The 21,234-nt window shown below is 42.9% G+C and overlaps 1 protein-coding gene across 2 annotated transcripts in view; it reads left to right on the plus strand.

Annotated features, from left to right (window-relative positions):
• CAMSAP2 (calmodulin regulated spectrin associated protein family member 2) overlaps positions 1–21,234 on the plus strand; it is a 79,732-nt gene that overhangs the window by 6,046 nt on the left and 52,452 nt on the right. For both annotated transcript variants that reach the window (XM_075286418.1, XM_075286419.1), the window contains exon 2: positions 9,221–9,480. In XM_075286418.1, coding sequence (XP_075142519.1) covers positions 9,221–9,480 — 260 coding nt within the window. The remainder of the gene's footprint in view (positions 1–9,220; positions 9,481–21,234) is intronic.

The following is a 21,234-nucleotide window of genomic DNA, read 5'->3' on the forward strand; positions in this document are numbered from 1 at the left end:
AAAAAGTGGTGAGCAATGAAAGCACATGGTCCCCATAGGCTATAATGGGGTCTGTGTGTTTTCTGTGTGGAGTCCACACAAGTCATGCGGAGAGAAAAGTACTTCAAGCACTATTTTTCTCTCCACATGACTTGTTTGCATACCGCACTGAAAGTACACTGACCCCTTAGTCTATGGGGTCTGTGTGCTTTCATTGCTCACTGCTTTTTTTTTTTTTATGTAGATTGTGAGCCCCACATAGAGCTGACAATGTACATTTTTCCCTATCAGTATGTCTTTGGAGTATGGGATGGAAATCCGTGCAAACACGGGGAGAACATGCAAACTCCATGCAGATGGTTTTTTTTGCCCTTGGCAGGATTCGAGCTCAGGACTCCAGCACTGCAAGGCTGCAGTACTAACCACTGAGCCACCGTGTGGCCCCGCTCACTTCTTTTTAATACGTTTGGTATTCTGTTCGGGGTGTCCCCAAGCAGACTTCCTGAACGGAATACCGAATGTAGATGTGAACTTATGTGGCCTTATTTTACTTTGCAACCACTATGTGTATTGTAGGTCCGCTGTACCATTGGAGCAGGAATAGTGTAGGATTTTAAAGGTTAGTAAATTGCAGGTTTTTCAAGTGGTAACACATAAAGGATCCATTTAGGCTGGGCCCCATGATACGAATATGCAGCGTTTTGGCTGAAGTGGAAATGCTGCTGCAAAAATCAGCTAATCCCATCCACACGTTGCAGAAAAAAAATCTACAGTGGGCATGCTGTGATTTCAAATACAGTTGTAGATCATCGCATTCAGTGATAACTACAGGAATTCTGGAATTTTCCCTATAGCTATAATACAGACAGAAAGTTTGAAGAGGAAAAAACTGCGATGTGTTTCCACCGCAGTTTTTTCTGCAGCGATTCAGTACATGGAGCCTTAGCCCTAAGGGCTCGTTCACACGGGCACAGAGGCATTGGATTATGGTGCGGAATAAATGTCATAATCCACCCCCTTACAATGGTGGTCTATGTAGACCGCTAGCGGAAAAGAAGAAGCGACATGACCTTTCTTGAGGCGGATTCCGCCTCAGGAAGTCAATACAAGTGAATGGGAGGCGGTAACCGCATCGCGGTTTTTTAAGGTCCATTCACTGTCCGGGACAGAAAAACAGCCTGGCGTTTTTCGAGGCGATTTTTACAAAAAAAACGCCTCAGTGTTCAAAAACGGCTTCCTATTTCCTGAAGCGTTTTTTCTCCCAACCAAATTACGCCACATGGTATTCACATGTGAACTAACTCTAAGAGGTATTCCCAATAACAGCCTGTGTGAATGGAGCAGAAGTACGCATGCATGACCACTGCTTAGTTCCCTTGTATAAGAATGATCACGATATAGCAGCACAGTGCTCCATCAGTTTCATAGATGTGAGTGTAGGACTGGTCATGTACCTGCATCACTATCTCATTCATACAAGGGATTCAGGGACGCCTGTTCTTGTGATCGATGAGGATTCTCATCTTGGCAATAAAACGTATCACCTATACACAGGGAACCCCTTATCATGAGAATGGGGGTTCCTTGCCCCCCTCTCCCATATGAATGGCACAGCAGTTAGGAAATTCTAGTTCTTATCCCCCGTTAATAGACGTCGCTCTACTGTTTGTCCTGGCTCTTAGATTTTACTGTGCACGTGTATCCCATAGATCATGGCTGCACACATTTGACAAGCTCGCCTTTGGGTGCTGTAAAGAATTTTGGATGTTTATGGGGAATTTGTCATACTGAGGACCTGTTAGGTGAATGGAGGAGACCACGTCTAAGCTTCCAGTCTGATTCTAAGTTTCAGTCAGCGAAAATGTATTTGACATTACCCGAGTGCTCACAAAATTCCTCTGTAGGTTTTGCTAATGGGGTATATAAGAAAACCACACAGAAGCTCAGTGGATTGGAATTGATGACTAGTCTGTTCTCTGCCTCATTCATTGCCTCTGAGAAATGTTCTCTTTGTGAAGTCATTCAGTTTAGGGATGGAAAGAACATATTGCGACTCCAGCGCTCCATGTCACGTGACTTGCGTGGTTAGCAGTGAGCGCTGGAAGCAATGCTGGATTATATATTGTATGCTTTATATATGTAGTGTATGGCTGCTGTGTATTATGGCTGCGTCTGTGCTGGGGATTGGGCTCTCGATTTTCATTAACTATTTAGGGTAAGGATGCAGAAGAAGCTAAAACCAGCTATGGATCATAAAGGGTGAGAACCTATACTGGACAGGTGGTGCTTATCTGTGCATAGACAGGGCTATTTTATCTAGCCAAATAGTCAGGACCCCCTTGGACTTCCTCCCATGTTGATCTTCCATCGTATTTTGCATTATACATGTTCGGTGGGTACCTGAGGCTTAGCAGGATATCTTGCTTTGCAGCCCTTTTCATCTCATAATGATCTGTTTTGTTTTTTTGGAGGGGGGGGGATGAATAGGGGAAAATGGCGTATTGTACACTTGTAGGTTAAATGCACGCAAACAGGAACGGGTCAGAAAACTGCATGGATGCTACATGGATGAGATCAGTTTTCACTGCAGATACTATAGTATCTGTTCTACCTGACTTGTATCCATGCACACATAATGTCTTATTGAGGTTGGTCATATGCAGTTCTGGTACCAATATTCTCAAGATTCTTCTTTGCTCTGCCTCTGTGCACCACTATATCTCAATATCTAAGTATGTGGTCTAAGGGTATGTTCACACAAAGTTTTTTGCAGGCGGATTTTGGTGTGGATTCTGCCTACAAAACCACCTCCCATTCATTTCAATGGGGGTCTCTATCAGCAACATGCCCTTTCTTCACAAGGATTCCGCGGCTGAGTAAACCGTGGCGTCTGTGGCTTGAGACACCCTCCTTCTTAGGCCCATTCATTCGGGCCTAATCAGGAATGGGATGGCGATGCACTGCATTGTTATCCTGTTGTGTCTAACCACGCAAAAAAGCCACATGACTGAAAAGTAATTGCTACCAAGTAATTGCTACCAAAACAACCCAATTCTAATGATTGGAACTGATTTTAAGTTGCAGAAATTTCAATATTCTATCTCCCATATATAAAAAATAACCTAAGAAGATTTTTCTTCTTTATAACCAGCTGTGGATTTTGCCATGAACCAGTGCCAGATGTGCAGCACAATCTACAAGTACAATGTGCAAATATTATGCAAATAAACTACTTGTGTAAGTGGCTGTGCGACATTTTGTGACCAGGTACGATGTCAGAATTTACAGATAGTGGGACAGAATTATGACGACAGGGTTCTTCATATTCCCTGCACTGCTGAACGGCGTGCCTTATAGCTACACCGAATTGTACACTGGTTTGTAGCTGGCATAGATTTCAGGTATCATTTATGCCATGAGCTGCCATAAATAATAATACATCTGGCGGGGTTGTTTAAGCCCTTGTCAAACTCTCTACAGGAAAGTGTCAAGAACAGCGCAAAAGTGAAAAGTCACAAAATTTTGCTCTAAAAATTGTGACTTTGTCATGGCTTGTATGCCAAAAAAACCCCTGATGTACAAGACATGATCAGTCTCCCTTAGTTTGTCTGTTGTCTCGTGTAAGATTCAATATAAAAAGCTGCTAATACGTCTATTGGCTTCCTAACCATAGTGTCTTGTCTGATAAAATGAGTGTTGCATTGATAGGATTTCTAAAATTTTATTTTCTAGGATAAATGATATTGGTGATCAGCACAAAGTCATTGGCCCTTATGCCTGGCTCACATCTGTGTTGGTAATCCGTTCGGGGAGTCTGCATAGGGACCCTCCGAACGGACTACTGAACGCACTGGCTAGTGGTGTGCAGTGAAAGGACACGGACCCTATAGACTATAATGGGGTCCATGTGCTTTCCGTGCGCGGATCATGCGGACATGAAAATAGATCACAAAGTACTTTTCTGTCCGCATTTTCTGGGGTCCGTGTGCTCTCACTGCACAGCGTTTGCCAATGCATTCAGTAGTCCTTTCAGGGGGTCCCCATGCGGACTTAGTCAAAAATATTCCCATTTCCAATATTGTAGTTCCTGCATTTGCTCAGTATTGCTCAATGATTCTCTGGAAATTTTTGGGTTAGAGGCAGAGATTAAGGGCTAGTTCACACGGGGCACAGATTGGCGGATTTTTGTGCTGATTGTGATGCGGGAAGCCGCGTCAGAATAGGGCTAAAATGCGCCTGCCATGACTGTCACAGCTTCCTACAGTTGCGGCTTCCCGCTCCAGAGTAGGCCCAAATGAATGGGCCTAGTCCGGAGGGTGCTGCCACAAAGCGGAGGCCGGGGCTGAACTAGCCGCAGAATCCACCTGAAGAAAGGGCAGCTCGCTTCTTTTTTCCCTGAGCGAGAACATACCGCTCACAGGAAAAAAGTAAGCTAGAGATCTACATAGACCACTATTGTGAGGGGGCGGATTCTAATGTGGATTTAGTGCCAAAATCCGCCCCCTCTTGCCCCGTGTGAACAAGCCCTAAAGGAACTTTGATGTTTTGCCTTCTATAAAATCTGATTACACTTAAAGGAACTTTGGGTCAGTGAGCATAAACACACTGGAGACATCCTGAAAAAAAATCATTATAAGTCCATGATCTTTTCAGTGCTGAACATGTCTAGTTGTTGGGATTGTAATGTTCTTATGGCCCACTAAATATTGAGTCCTATTGAGTCCTGAATCGCAGGTTCCTAGCTCGTGTTGTAACTTGTCCTCACTTAGGTTTAGCTCTCTCTTGACAGCTTAGACTTGAACATGGAAGATGAACCGGAGAGGGAAATATGTGCTGAAATTCTTCTGTACTGAATGAGTCAGATGAGTTCTTAGCAGCCAGGAGCCGTGTAATGCCGCCTAATCTGCAGTGACAGATATATATGTAATTACTGTGAAAGCCTCTGTGCAAATCACACTTATTCCTTCCTCCTATTAAGAACTGTCCGGGATTCTAAGACATTATCCGGAAAAGTCAATCAGCAATTATTTATTAACTTTATTAAATTCCTCCAAAAAAGCGCTGATCCCATTATGACTAGTCACGGCGATTAAGGTATGAAGGGTAATAGGACGCGGGATGTACGCCTGTCTTCTCATTCGATGATGTACGTCCATACCTGCTGAGGAAACATCCACTGCTTCAGTATGTTGATATAGATGACCTTAAATTTGTCTTCTACCTACTGGAGGTGCAGGATGCAGATTACTAGCACTGGCCTGTAGCTCTCATATGGGGGGTTTGGGCGAACCTTCAGCCGTCCCTCCATGCCACATACAAAGAACATCATGGTCACCAGTGATTTTCTTTTCTTTTTTTTTAGGCCAGCAGCATTTCTCTTCTATCATGGGGCCTAAAAAAATTTTTGACTCCTTTTCCCCATGGACTATTAATATTTTGCCAGTCACAACCCTTCATATCTATGATGGGGTAACTGAGGTTATACCTGAACATTTAGGTTTTTGTGGAATTTAAGTAAACCTCTCACCATCATTTCATGCCTCAAATTGCACTCAGTACATTGCAGGGATGTTTTGTGTTCTCCTCCATTGTGATCACAACAGCGGTCGTATGCCTCCTCCACTGGAGTATCCGCCTTATCCAATATGGATGACTTGTTTGGAGTCAATGGGATGGAAGCAAAGATCAAACACTCATGCCCCTTTGGTGTAATTTATGCCCTGATGCCTTTGCGTCACACTGTAAAGATAAGTATCAGATTTGTAGTGTAGGATTCGCTGGGACATTCATGGATCACAAGAATTGGGATCCTGGTTCTCCATTTAAATGGAGTAACACTTAAGCATGATAAAGTCTTAGGGCTGCCAAAGTCCGCTATTTCTCATAGTCACACAGAGAATGAATAGAATCACAGCAGGTATAATCCAACACTGCAAGGGACACTGTCCCATCCCCCTTCATGATCAGTGGGGGTCTCTATGGTTAACAGGGCTGTGGACCCAAAGCTTCTTTTGATTGGAGTTGGTAGAAATGTGTACAATTTAGTACAATTTACCATTTAAGGATCTTTTAATCCTTTACTGCGCTCCACCGATTCTGTCGCAGTTGGAATTTTTTCCCTAGTCCCCACCATTCCTGAGCAACTGATGTTAGTTTATCAGGCACCAAAAACTAACAACAACACCAATTGCTCAGGAATGGTGGGGACTGGGGAAAAAAATGACAACTGCGCCAGAATTGGTGGAGCGCATACAGTGTGGTGGTGTCAGGCAGGAGCAGACAAGGGATGTGATTCTGAGCTCTGACACTGGATGCCTCTGATTGGAGCTCTGAATCACGCCCCTCTTTGCCTGATGTGCCTCACTCCACCCACTTGACCTTAGAGAGGTTAGTTAGTAAAACTCCACTGAGTGGAATCAGCACCTGTTAAATGATGAAAAGCTTCAGTCTGTGTTAGTGGAGGTGGTATTAGGTCCTCATTACATGTTGTTATATGTAAGTAATTATACCCTAAAAAGCTTTGCCTGCTAACTTCCCAGCTCTGGTGGTCGCACCCCCACAAGAAGACACTTTTCACATATCCGTACCCAATTTAAACCTTTATTTCTTCTGTTTTTATCATTACTAGGTGGTGTCTGGCTGTGACTTATCCTCCTCTTATAATTCTATAAACTTGCCTCACTCTGCATGTGTACAAGGAAGCCGACAGCCATCTTATGTGTATGGCCAGTATTAGTTTATGGTTAACTTCATGCCGGAACTATTGGTATTTATTTGCTTTTATATCACATCATATGCTTCATAAGTATAGATTTATTAGGAATCGTCATAATCTAGAACATGAACCTTAAATTTGTGTTTTTCCTTGCACATAGAGAGTCATTCAGATGGGTTTATAGTCATACTTGGGCAAATATAACTTTTTCCAACGCTTGCCTGAAATGCTGTTATTTGATGACGCATTTCTGTCTGTAACGGAAAACCGAGGTGAAAATAGGATGGATAAAAACATCATTGTAGGCTCACCTTACCTAAACCTGCACAAATAGAATGGTAAAATTGTTTGAAAGAAAATATCCAAAATGAAGCAAATGCTTAATCTGAATATCTCTGTTACTAGTCAGCACATTTTGCTAATATACTTGGGAGATCCACGTGTCCTCCATCTTTAGTGGCCCCATACTGTCCTGTTCTCTGTGTCCTATTTTCTGTGACCAAATGGCAGCTGAAAATATTGTGGGGAAGGTAGTACGGTAGAGGCAATGGTGCAGACCCAAACAGTCACGACAGGGACACAAAACGCAGCAAACTGGTTTATTTAGAAAAACCAGGAAAATAAATAAACCTTCACTTCAGGCATAAAATGAGCAAAACAAAATACAGCCTTAACTTTAGGCAAAAACAAAATTAAAAGCCTGCTCGTCTGAGCAACTAACTAAACAGAACGGATAACCTAACTATACATGTGGCTTACTTTCAGCCACATGAACAAAACAAGCCCAATATTGTCTCACCGGACTCAGGGTTACAGGGCAGAACCATATACCTCCTTTCACCTGCAACGCAGAATCTGCAGCCTTTTTTCTGGCCCAGTAATGAGCCCAGGATCTACACCTAGGCTGAGGCCTACTCCAGATCCGCCCTGGACTACTCATATGTCAGAAACCTGGGGCTGATATATCTGGACTCCATCACTCTGCCTTCACCTTCTCCAATATATTTCTCAATGTGAGCACATCCATTTCTCAGTTCTGTCTAAGGGTGGGTTCACAATAGCATTACTTTATGTCCATTGCTCTTATCTGTCACAGCATGAGGGCAATGGATATTAAATGACAGATGCAGACGGAGCATTTGGTGTTCCTTCCTGGTTTTTGCTTTGTTCCGGATCAAGGTTATAGGTAGGACCTGTATCTTCATCCAACCTTATCTTCTCATACTACCCTTTTATAATCGTACTACCTAGTTGTCTAAAGCAAAGTCACAGATTAAATGCAGGACCGGGTAACACCATGATTGCAAAGACTGACGCAGTCTAATCCTGCAGTCTTATCTCTGGCCTAAAGAAAGAAGTTTATTTGCCATTACTTCTGATGGTAGGAGAACTTATTTAAGATAAGATAAGATCAATAAATATATATATATATATAGGATATTTGAGGGCCTAGCTTTGCCTCTTGCTTGCAATCCTACGAAAGGTATTTCCAGGTGTGGCTACTGTCTGAATGACATTTATTGATGTCCAGGCTTAGAAACTGAGCTGTATACAAATCACCTATTGTATCTTTTGTGTGCTTCAGAATGAAAATAAAGCAAGTGTCAAGTATGCCGGAGTGTCAAGGGTGGATTAGAGGATAAACACACGTTTTAAAATTTGGGGTTATTCAGTTTGCACCAACACATTCTGCAGTGCTGTACAATTCTTACAAGAATCAGATATAGGGATATATCAGAGTCCGGGGCAGCCTTAGCTGCGATTTCACATTTCCTCATGAAAAAAATCAGAATCACAATTCTTTGAAATGGTGAATTAATAGAATTAATTTGATTCATTGCTCAGCCGAGCACCTTGTATGCCCCGGTCAATAGTGACCACAGCACCTCAGCTAGTTCACACAGAGTTCTTTTTGCAGGCGGATTTTGACGTGGAATCCGCCTCAAAATCCGGCTGCAAAAACGGCTCCCATTGACTTCAAGCTAGTAGCGCAAAAAAAAGAAGCGAGATGCCCTATCTTGCAGCGGATTGTGCGGCTCGAGACACGCTTCTGTTTAGGCCCATTCATTTCGGCCTAATCAGGAGCAGTATGCTGGATTGCGGCTAGCCGCACAGAAGTTCACACGGCGGAAACCATTTTTCACCGTGTGAACATACCCTTACACAGAATGTTTTTTGGTTTTTTTACACATTTATGTTGTCAATTCTGGTTTTCTCTTCCATCATACTGCAAGGGTTAAAAAAAAACAGAACAAAACTGGAGTGGCGGATCCAATACATATTAGTGGCACCTGACAGATCCTGTTGACTTATAATGCTGTCTGTGCAGTCGTGGCATGCTGTGTATTGTTCTGTCGGATGTAATGGAATCCACAACAATACCGCCAATTCAGGTTTGTTTTTTTTGGGGGGAGGCAGGAGTTAAAAAAGCTTCAAACAGAACTCGTTTCTATAAATTATAGGATTTCTGAGGTCTAACCTGTGTTTGCTGTCTAAAGCTAAAAATATATATATTTTTTTTTTCAGAAAATATCCCAGAGGAACTTCAAGAGCCTTTCTATACGGATCAGTATGACCAGGAGCACATGAAGCCGCCTGTGGTGAACCTTCTCCTTTCTGCTGACTTGTACTGTCGTGCGGGAAGCCTTATTCTAAAGAGCGATACAGCCAAACCTCTTCTGGGGCACGACGCTGTCATCCAAGCCTTGGCACAGCGTGGGCTCTATGTGACGGACCATGAAAAGCTGGTGACCGAGAGAGACCTGAGGAAGAAGCCTATTCAGATGGTAAGGAGATGAGGTGTACTAGGCACTGCCAATGGCTGACAACAAAAAAATGAATTAAAGAAATAATCCCATAAACTACAGCACCCCACTTCTCAGGATAGATGGAGGGCCCAGAGTTGGACCATGCTTTTATTGGACATTCATGGATTATTCTATGGATTTGCCATAAATGTTCTAGATGGAAATACTCCTTATAATGGTCAGGTTTTGTGGAATTGTCAACATTTTGATAGGGCAAATGGGATAGAACTGAGACTCAGAAAGGAGCTTTAGTGACAGAGCCTTAGTGACAATACTTCGGGTCCAGCTAATAATAATAAATTTGGATCCATAAGGCTAAATTTACAATGGCGTTTGGCTCTCTGTTGCTCGAGTCCACATTGGAACCCGAAACACGGAGAGCCTGTCCGCTTAAAAAGCATTTACTTGAGGACACCCGCAGACCCCATAGGCTATAACTGTGTCCATTGGGTTTCTGCCGGTATTATACTGAATTGTATTTCTTGCAGGACTTGCCTCTCTGCTGATTTTAGGCGGAATCTGCGGCGGAGACTCCAACACAGAAGTGAAGCTAGACTTGTTTTTTTTCAGTTTGCATTTTGCTACCAACCCATTACATATGTGAAATCCACAAGCAGTCCACAATGTTTAGGGCACGGTGCAGATGTGAAATTTGTAGCATGTCCTAGAGTCCATGCAGATTTTTTTCTGCCATGTTTGAATGGGGTTTTACAGACCTCAGTCACATGTAATGTATTGTACGACAACTGTACTTTGTTGCAGGCATTGCTATGGAATCTGCACCAGAAATCTGCTGTGTCTGAATGTAACTGATAGATACATGATACCCATTTATTCAATGACTAAGAAACAAGCGGTACATAATGGACAGTGTATTATAGTGTATTATCTACCATCACATTGTCTCATGTGCCGTATCCACTTCTCTATTGCCAGGCCCTAACAATTGAGCTCATTATCTTGCATTGTCCACGTCTGCCAGTCTGGATGTTGCAAGAATCATCTCTTTATTTTTTTCTGGAGGAAACATTGTCGTCTCTATAATGTGTTACAAATAGACTTAATAAGGATTTTATAGCTTTGAATGAGTATCTGTAAGGCTCTGTTCACATCTGCGTTGGGGCTTAAACAGAACCTCACCAAACTCATTTTAAGTCATAAACAGAGGCCATAGCACAGATGTGGACAGAGCTGAAGCCTGGGGTTACTCATCTAGTTTTTTATGCTATTTATGAAACAAACACAAGTGGATCTAGGAGAGTATATACCTCGGCCTTTCCCTCTTTTTATATCTACTCATTTGTTAAAAAAATAAAATAAAAATACAACCAAATTGCATATGTGAATTTGACCTTTGGTAGGTGCCACAACAGACTTTATTGGCATATGGAAATGATATGCGGTCAGTGTCTGTTGATCCCATCTCTAGGAGCTGCTCATTTCTCCTATATAGAAGCTCTCTGAACTGATACATGGCACTCTCCATACACTTCTATGGGAATTAAAGGGATTCTATCATTAAAATCGATTTTGTTGTCGTTGACACATAGGAATGGCCTTAAGAAAGGCTATTCTTCTCCTACCTTTAGATGTCTTCTCCGCGCCGCCATTTGGTAGAAATCCCGGTTTTCATCAGTATGCAAATGAGTTCTCTCGTAGCACTGGGGGCGTCCCCAATGCTGCAAGAGAACTCTCCAGAGCTGCCTCCATCTTCTCCAGGAACGGCCTCTTCACGCGTCTTGTTCCGGCGCTGGGGGTGAAATTTCTAGGCCTCGGGCAGAGCCTACTGCGCATGCCCACAGGCCACAAGAAAATGGCCACTTACTTACTGTGTGAGCGGCGATTTTTCTTGTGGCCCGTGGGCATGCGCAGTCGGCTCTGCCCTAAGCCTGAAACCCAGAAGTTTAACCACCCACGCCGGAAGAAGATGCGTGAAGAGGCCGTTCTTGAAGAAGATGGAGGCGTTGCTGGAGAGTTCTCTCTCAGTATTGGGGACGCCCCCATTGCTGTTTGTTTGCCCAACTCATTTGCATACCGACAAAAACCAGGATTTCTACAGAATGGTGGCGCGGAGAGGACATCTAAAGGTAGGAGAAGAATAGCCTTTCTTACGGCTATTCCTATGTGTCAACGACCAAAAATTAGATTTTTGAGGGGGCGGATTATGGCGCGGAATCCATGTCATAATCCGCCTCCTCACAATGGTGGTCTATGGAGACCGCTAATGTTCTTTCTTCTGCTAGCTGCATGTTGCCGTTAGCGGAAAAGAGAAGCGAGCTGCCCTTTCTTCAGGCTGAATCAGCTGCGGCCTCCGCCTCCTGGCAGCAACCTCCAAAGTCGGCCCATTCATTTGAGCCTCCCCGCGTCACTCTCATTGCCAAAACCCGCCCTTCTGCTCCCCATATGAATAAGGCCTAAGACATTTCCTGTGTACTATAAGTGTCTACCATAAGACAATCCTTTTAGTGTAGATAGGGTTAAGGCTCTGTGTACATTGGGACAGATTTACGTTACCTTTCATGCCCTCTAACCTCGGTTGTACTGTTAATCCAGCAGTACATAACATGGCCGGTGTTAGAGGACATGACAAGTCCTCTTTAACCCTATAGAGACACAGCTCAAAAGTGACTTGAGGACCAGGCCTCTTTTTTCAAAACTGACATGTGTCACTTTAAATGGCAATAACTTTGAGACGCTTTAACTTACACAAGTGATTCTGAGACTGTTTTTTCGTAACACATTGTACTTCATGTCAGTAGTAAATTTTAGTCGATATGTTTTGTCTTTAATTATGAAAAAATAGGAAATTTGGTGAAAATTTTGAAAAAAATGCCGTTTTCAAACTTTGAAATTGCAAGCCTTTTAAATAGAAATCCATACTACCCAAATTTTTTCATAAATATAATTAACCATATCTCTGATTTATGTAGCAATCAAATTTTAATCACCCTTTCATTTTTTTCAGATATTATAAGGCTTACAACTCAAGCAGTAATTTTCCAAATTTTCAAGAAAATTTCCAAAGCACATTTTTCAAGGGACCAGTTCAGTTCTGAAGGGTACTTGAAAAGCCTCTCTAATAAAACCCCCCATAAGTCACCCCATTCTAAAAACTGCATTCCTGAAAGAATCCAAAACAGCAGTTAGAAAGTTTCTTAACCCTTTCAGCATTTCACAGCAATTACAACAAAATGGAGGTCAAATTTACATTTTTCAATTTCTGTCACTAATATATTTATTTAGCCCTAGAATTTACACATTTACTAAGGGTTAAAGGAGAAACTGCACTGCACATTTTGTTACACAATTTCTCCCGAACATGATAATACCCCATATGTGCTGGTACCCTAATGTACGGGCACACGGTTGCTCTCAGAGCGGATGGAGCGCTAATTGGATTTTGTAGGCCAGATTTTGCTACAATACTTTTCAGGCACCATGTCCCGTTTGCAGAGCCCCCAATGTGCCAAAACAGTGGAAACCCCCAAAATGTGACCCCATTTTGGAAACTAGACCCCTCAAGGAATTTATCAAGGGGTATAGTGAGCCCTTGGACCCTACAGGTGTTTCACAGATTTTTTTTACCGTTGAGATGTGAAAATGAAAAATTACTTTTTTTATAATAAAATGTCACTGTAGCCCCAAATTTTTCATCTTCACAAGGGGTTAAAGGAAAAACTGCACCCACATTTTGTTACACAATTTCTCCCGAACACGATAATACCCCATTTGTGCTGGTACCCTAATGTACGGGCACACGGTTGCTCTCAGAGCGGATGGAGCGCTAATTGGATTTTGTAGGCCAGATTTTGCTACAATACTTTTCAGGCACCATGTCCCGTTTGCAGAGCCCCCAATGTGCCAAAACAGTGGAAACCCCCAAAATGTGACCCCATTTTGGAAACTATACCCCTCAAGGAATTTACCAAGGGGTATAGTGAGCCCTTTGACCCTACAGGAGTGTAACAGAATTGGCCCGATAAAAGGAAAAGTGACATTTTTTGTTATAAAATGTTGCTTTAACCCCAAATTTTGCATTTCCACAAGGGGATAAAAGAGAAAATGTACTCCAAAAATTGTTACGCATTTTGTCCCAACTACAGAAATGCCCCATATGTGAATGTAAAGTGATGTATGGGCACGCTGTGAGGTCCAGAGCTGAAGGATCGCTATTGGGATTTTGGAGGGAAAATTTAGCTGAAATCTGTTTCAGGCACCATGTTGCATTTGGAGAGCCCCTGAAGTGCTAGAACAGTGGAAACCCCCTCAAAATGACCCCATTTTGAAAACTAGACCCCTCAAAGAATTTATCAAGGGGTTTAGTGAGCACTTGGACCCTACAGGTGTTTCACAGATTTTTTTACCATTGAGATGTGAAAATGAAAAATTACTTTTTTTCCAATAAATTGTCCATTTAGCGCCATATTTTAAATTTTTGAAGTAGTTAGAGAATTAAAATCCCCCCAGAGTTTGTTACACAATTTCTCCTGAACATGGTAATACCCCATATGTGGCCATAATCTGCTGTATGGGTACATGGCGGGACTCAGAATGGAAAGAGCGCTATTTGGCTTTTGAGGGCAGTTTTCTGGTGCCATGTCGCATTTGCTGAGCCCCTAAAGTACCAATACAATGGAAACCCCTCAAAAGTGACCCCATTTTAGAAACTACACCCGTCAAGGAATGAATCAAGGGGTATTATCATTTTGAGCCTAAAAATGCTTCCCAAAAATTAATGTACAAAATGAAAATTTAAATTTTTCAAGAAATATGCCATTTTGGTGTCCACTACATTGCACCCACTTTGTGTTGTCAGAGACCTGCACTCCTAAAACTATTAAGTGGGCCATCCTGAGGGGCAAAAAATTATATATGTGGGTGTAAACTGCTGCTTGGGCACACAGCAGGGCTCAGAAGGGAAGGAGCACTGCGCTTTTTGGGGTACAGATTTAGAGGGACTTTCTGGGCGCCATGTTTTTGCAGAGCCCTGGAGGTGCCAGTGAACTGGAATTCCCCAAGAAGTGACCCCATTTTGTAAGGGCAATTTTAGGCTCTCTGCAAAAGTGTCATGGCATCCAAAAAAACCAAACCGTCTAAGTCTGTGCTCCAAAAACCAAATAACCCTTCTTTCCTTCTGTATCCGGCTGTGCCCCAATATCAGTTTATACCCACATATCACATTACATATGTTATCCCGGGTACTCCAGTGTCATATATGTGCCCTTATATCAGTTTATACCACATATGACATTACGTACATTATCCCGGTTACACCAGTGTCATACATGTGGCATAAACTGCAGTTTGGGCACACAGCAGGGCGCAGAAGGGAAGGAGCGCGATGAGGCTTTTGGAGTACAGATTCAGATGTTTGGTATCTGGACGCCATGTCATGTTTGTAGAGCCTGTAAGGTACCGGAAAAGTGGATTCCCCAAAGGAGTGACCCCAGTTTGAAAACTGCACCCCTCAAAAAATTTCTCAGGGGGTGTAGTGAGTATTAGTATCCTGGACGTGACTGCACAGCGGATGGCGAAGAGGGAATATATAAGCGGTGCGGAGGACATTGGGAACACCACATTCCCTACTATGTCCCAGTAGCTCCTATAATTGGGGGAGTCACTCTGGGGGTCACTCTGGGGGTCACTTTGGGGGTCACTTCTGGTGTCTTTTCGCTCATAAGCTATAAACATGGGGTGTCCCCTGATATCCGCTCGCACCGCTTATATATTCCCTTCCTGCCGCAGCCAGTTGTGTTCTAATAATTTGGCGGTTTTTGCGGACTTTTGTTCTTGCATTATTAGATGCTATATTTTCTTTATTTTTCTGGTGACGTGGACATATAAGGGCTTGTTGTTTGCGGGATGCGATGTATTTTGTAATGACACCATTTTTGGGTGCCTACAACTTACTGAATACATTTTATTAACTCTTTTTTTGCTGGATTAAAAAAAAAAAATAAATCAATTCTGGTATTGCGTTTTACCTTTTAAATTTTTCGCCATGCAGCGTACAGTATAAGTAACATATTATCTTTATTCTGTGGGTTGGTACGGTTACGGCGATACCTCATTTATATTATTTTTTTATGCGTAACTAATTCTGCAGAACAAAAACACATTTGGGGACATAAATCAATGTTTTTTGCATCGCCATCTTCTGAGAGGCGTAACATTTTTATTTTTTGGTTGACAGTGTTGGTTGGGGGCTTATTTTTTGCGGGACAATGTGTGCTTTTTATTGGTACTGTTGTTAGGTGCATTTGACTTTTTGATCACTTTTTATAGCACATTCTGTAAGGTGAGATAGCAAAAAAATCACTACTTCCAGCAGGTTTTTTCCGTTTTTTTTTCCCGTCATTTACCGTGTACATTAAATATTGTTTCAGTTTTATTGTACAGATTGTTACGGACGCGGCGATACCAAATATGTATTGTTTTATTAATTTTTAGGGTTTTTTTTTATATAATTTGTTTTCTATAGAAAAAAAGGGTTTTGGGGGCTTTATAACTTTATTAAATGTTTGCAAACACTTTTTTTTTTTTTTCCACTTTTTTTTTTTTAACTTTTTCATGTGTCCCTATGGGACACTTAGAGCAGTGATGATTGCATCACTGATTCTCTAGTATAGAGTGAGACACAGGCTGCAGTGACAGCCTGCGTGTTATCACTCTATAAACAGGAAGTGAGCTGTGCGGACGGCACAGACTCACTACAGAAGATCCCGGCCAGGATAAAACCAGGATAAAAAGGTAAGTGGGACTCGGGGCTGGCTGGGGTCACTAAACAGACCCCTGGCCACATAGTGGGGGTACCAGCACCCCCCGATCTCGCAGCGGGGGGTGCCGGGGACCCCCACAAGATCGGGCAACCTGTTGTTTGCCGTGATCATGTTTGATCACGGCAATCAACGGGTTAAAACCCAAAATCGGCACTCATGTCCGATGGAGGGTGATGGAGCAGGGTGTTAGGTGTCAGATACAACTAACACCCGCTCCTAGAATGCCCGCACTGCGCTGCGGGGATTGTTTACATCCATGTGGTACTATTACCACATCGGTCGTGAAGCACTAGACATCCATGTGGTAATAGTACCACATGGGTCGGGAAGGGGTTAATAAAGGCCCAGACTGAGGTCATTTCTTGGTAAGAAGAAAGCAGCCATGTTTTTGAAGTCATGCACAACCCCTTTATGAATCTATTATAAATAATTCTTGCTGCACGGTATACATTTTTGGTGGTTATGCTTTATATAGATAAGCACAGTTTGCTGCTCTTTTCTATACAGTTTGATATACTGATGAATACTGGCCATAAAATGACCACAATAACACTTTTCTGGCCTCTGTCTGGTGTATGGGAGCTTATGGAAACCCTAATGTATGTGCCGGTAGACGTATTTATTTCTGTATGTCATAGGAAATGTATGTAAGACCCAAGTGTGAGTCAGTAGGTATGCGTCGCTCTATAGGGAGACTGCGGGCTTAGGAGTGCGAATATTATAAAATAATAAATGTTAAGTCAATTTAAATATTCTAGAGCATAGCGATCTGGAGAATTGCGCTGACAAGTATGTGGTTACCGTGGAAACCGCTGTATTGATTGGCGGCGCTGATCTCTCATGCGTCTGTGGGCATCGTGACATTTCCAGGCTATTATTTATTGGACGTATTTGTGGATACCCGAGGCAGAGTAATGTTTTATGCCGATCAGAAGTAATAGTTTTATATTAAATGATGAATTTGTTTTCATTGTGTAAAAGGTAATTTCCAGAATGGCTGGAGAAAACCTAAAAAGCACTGTTAAAATACTGATTCTACCTGCTGTATACCTTGTTCTTTAAAACATAAAGTTTTGGGGTTTTTTTTTTGTAGATTGAGCGCCCCATATAGGGCTCACAATCTACATTTTTCCCTATCAGTATGTCTTTGGAGTGTGGGAGGAAACACGGAGAGAACATACAAACTCCTTGCAGATGTTGTCCTTGGCAGGATCCGAACCCAGGACTCCAGCGTGTTACCCCAAAACATATTTGTACCTTTAAGGGTATATTCACATGATGCAGATTGGTGGCAGACATTTTTCCAACTGACCAAACGGTTTTGTCCTCAAAAGAATCATTCATATTCATTCATTCATTCATTCATATTCAAATGATTTCAGCTACAGATATGACTGCTGCAGAAAATCTGCCACATGTGAATATGCCCTGACCAACCTGGTGGGATATGCTTGATGGATCCCCACCACGTAGGAGAAAGAAAGGGTTGCAGCAGGGCTCTGCCAAGCACAATGCTTTTTTCTGCTTTAGGCCTTGTTCACATCTGCGTCAGTAATCTGTTCGGGGAAGTCCGCATAGGGACCTCCCTGAACAAACTACCAAACGCATTGGCAAGCAGTGTGCAGTGAAGGCACACGGACCCCATAGACTATAATGCGGTCCGTGTGCTTTCCCCACGAGTCATGCGTACAGGAAAGTAGATTGTGAACTACTTTTCTGTCCGCATGTTCCGTGTGGAGACCGTGAAGATTTATGGGGTCCGTATGCTTTCACTGCACACCACTTGCCAATGCGTTAGGTAGTCCGTTCAGGGAGGGTCCCCATGCGGACTCCCCCAAATGGATTACCGACGCAGATATGAACAAGACCTAACTCTTTGTTATCTCTCTATTTTGGGACTGCTTACTCACTGGAGTGTAACCTATACTTACTATATAGCCTGTGCATTGATCTTTATATCCGCACTGCATTGATGTATACTTCCATGTGCTTGTACCTGCTGATGTTACGATCCACATGGGTATTTTCTATGTATTTGCTTGTCTGCCCTCCCCCCTTTTTTTTGTCTTGCACTTGCACATTTATAGCATACTGCAGAAAAATAAAAACCTTGAATCTTATAGTAAAGAAATCCTAAATCCTCTGATCGCCCTTTAACTATGTACGTACTTTGCCAGCGCTTGTCCAGATGTCCTGTACCCACTGTGGATTAACAATTATCAGAACTTTTCCAGCATTATGATTAATAGACTTTATGGATCCTTGACGAGAAGCTGCTTAGTGCCCCCGTGACCCCGCACAGACTCATTTCATGCAATCCTCTTCCTTCCATGTGACAGATTAGAGATGTAATGCGTTGCCCCCTGTTATCCATGGTTACCGTAGCAATCCCAGAGATGTAGAGGTATGGTCCTCTCCGTGACAGCATTTACGCCATCTGGACTCATCCTCGTGTGAGCACAGCTTGTCCCTGCCACACACTGCAGCACAATGAAGCACCCGTGTGCGGCCCCGGCTACCGTCTTCACCATTTCTCTGCATTCTGCTCAAATAGATGGGTAGACTGTGGTGAAAGGGCGAGACACAAGCTAGCCAGAGGTAACGTGTAGACGATACCAGGGTGTTGGTATGAGTTCTGGACATAAACATGTAAACCAGGGAATCGTGCCCATGCTTACAATGTAAATCATTGCTATTTTCCCGGATAGAATTCATCATGGTGTACGCAGCCATAGTCACCCTGATGTGTTACAATAATGATTAGAGCCGCCTATTATTGTCATTTACCCACAACGTTGTAGGATGGATGACGTCATCATGTGCAAATGATCGACAGCTATCCCTGTCACTGACGTGCATTGTGCAGCTTCATCTCCCCATCTCCTCCATTGCATTACATCTTCAGAGTTCAATATTTTTGAGCTGATCTGGAACACTTCCCCATGTTGCAGAAACGCAACTTTATTTGTTCCAGATTTTGCTGCAGTTTCTTGAGCCAAAGCCAGGGGTGGATTGAGCAGAAGTTAGAAGTATAAGAACTTCCGATATATTTCCCATTCCTTTTGTAACCATTCTGGGCTTTGCCTCAAAAAAACCGCAGCAAAATCTGCAACAAAAAAAGCTTTTTTTCCCTAACGTGAGGTCTTAGCATTAAGGAGGACCTGTCAGCACCTCCACCAACTCCAGCTATTTGCATCCTTTAATAGGTGTTTCTTCTATTCCAGCACAGTTAGAAGTTTTTTTTATCCTCTGGAGCCCCCACCATTCAGCAGTCAGTGCAGTAAAGGCCCTATTACATGGGCCGATATTCAGGGAAATTATCTTCAGCAAGTTCTCATGGCCAATAATAGTGGTGCCAATCAGTTCGCCAGCGAACAAATGGCTGGTCGCATCTATTTTGGATAAAAGATGCAGATTATCGTCAGCATCCTGTGTGATCAGGGCAATGCTGCCAAAAATCTATACCGATGAACGGGGGAGGAATGATCGCAGTAGAAATCATTCTTCCCCCATTCAGTTTGTAATCAAGCTAATGCCAATGAGTGCTGAGCACATTGTTCCTCATTGATTGGCACTCCTGGGGGCTGAGATGTGGCTGTCTAATAGAGCCTTTAGTTTTAGTGACTGATATTCTACTTGGGTTCTGTACTGTCACGTGAGGAGTCTCGGGAAGGAGCAAGCGAGGAGTTCTGAGCTCTGACACTGTCAAATCAGATGAGGACAGGGTTCGACGACAGCGGCGCTGAGAATTCTGCCCCCTTCCTGTACTTGTCTGAGACCACGCACCTGACATTAGAGAACATAATTATTGCATAGGGCACCAAAACGAACAGCACGATTGCACTATAAAAAAAAATGCCAGCTGTGCCAGACTCTGGAGTAGCGCCTATTAAACACGGCAAAGAACTGGAGTTAGTGAAAGGTCTCTCTTAAAGGGATTTGTCTAGGAATATAGCATATATAATATTATATACATAAAATAAATTCTTGCATGTACATACTGCGATAAAGAAAGCTTATCTATGGTCATGAAGTCACTCCCCTCACCTATTCTGTGCTGGGCACTGCTGTGTTGTTTGTAATGTTTGCAGTGAGCATATTCTTTCTGGACATATCCATGTGTATCATCACTAATACAGGAGGCCTTTGATCAACTTTGCCACATGCAGATCTCCAAGTGTCTGCTGGGTGTTTGTTCAGCTGGCACATGTCCAGCTGTCTATTTGATGACCCTTCATCTCCTCTTCTAGGCTTGATTGATAGGCCTCCTGACTCCAGGACCATTTTACCACATTAGTATGCCCCCCCAGTGACTATTCAGTGAATAAAAATTCTGAAAAAAAGTTATACTCGCCTAACCCCATTCCCATGTAGTAGCCTGCAGGTATCGGCATTCTTAATGCCGCCAACTCAGCACTCATCGCATGACCTTATCACAGATTTCTAGCGTTGAGGCCTGAATGGTGGAGCACGGAGTATGATGGATCTATTTGCCATAATTTTATTCAATTTTATCTGTGTTGAACTTGCTACCAGCAACAGCTCTCGAAATGTGAGTCTGTCCTGCTTGGCCACGGTCAGCAGAGGGGGCGCACACTACCATAGGGCCTGGTGCGGATGTACCATTTACCCTATGGTTAAAGCAGCCTTGCCACAGTTATCCATTGTCCTACTGCTGCAAAGGAACATAATTCAAGTCTAGAAGGGAAGGATTCTCCAGGATTATAGGACGCTTGTAGAAAAATTGCTCAGCAGACTCTTGGAGACAAGACAGATGTATAAAGTGCTTTTGTAAGGTATGCTATATTACTGGTGGCACACATGGATATGCTAATACAGTTTGCTCCAGTACCCTCTATAGTGGAGATATAATTCGGGGAGCTCAAAACTTCCGACAGGTTTCTCATACGCCAGAAAATGGCTAGGACTATTGTAGTGTGATTGACAGATATGG

This window comes from Leptodactylus fuscus, chromosome 9, assembly GCF_031893055.1.
Source record: "Leptodactylus fuscus isolate aLepFus1 chromosome 9, aLepFus1.hap2, whole genome shotgun sequence".
Classification (NCBI taxonomy): domain Eukaryota; kingdom Metazoa; phylum Chordata; class Amphibia; order Anura; family Leptodactylidae; genus Leptodactylus; species Leptodactylus fuscus.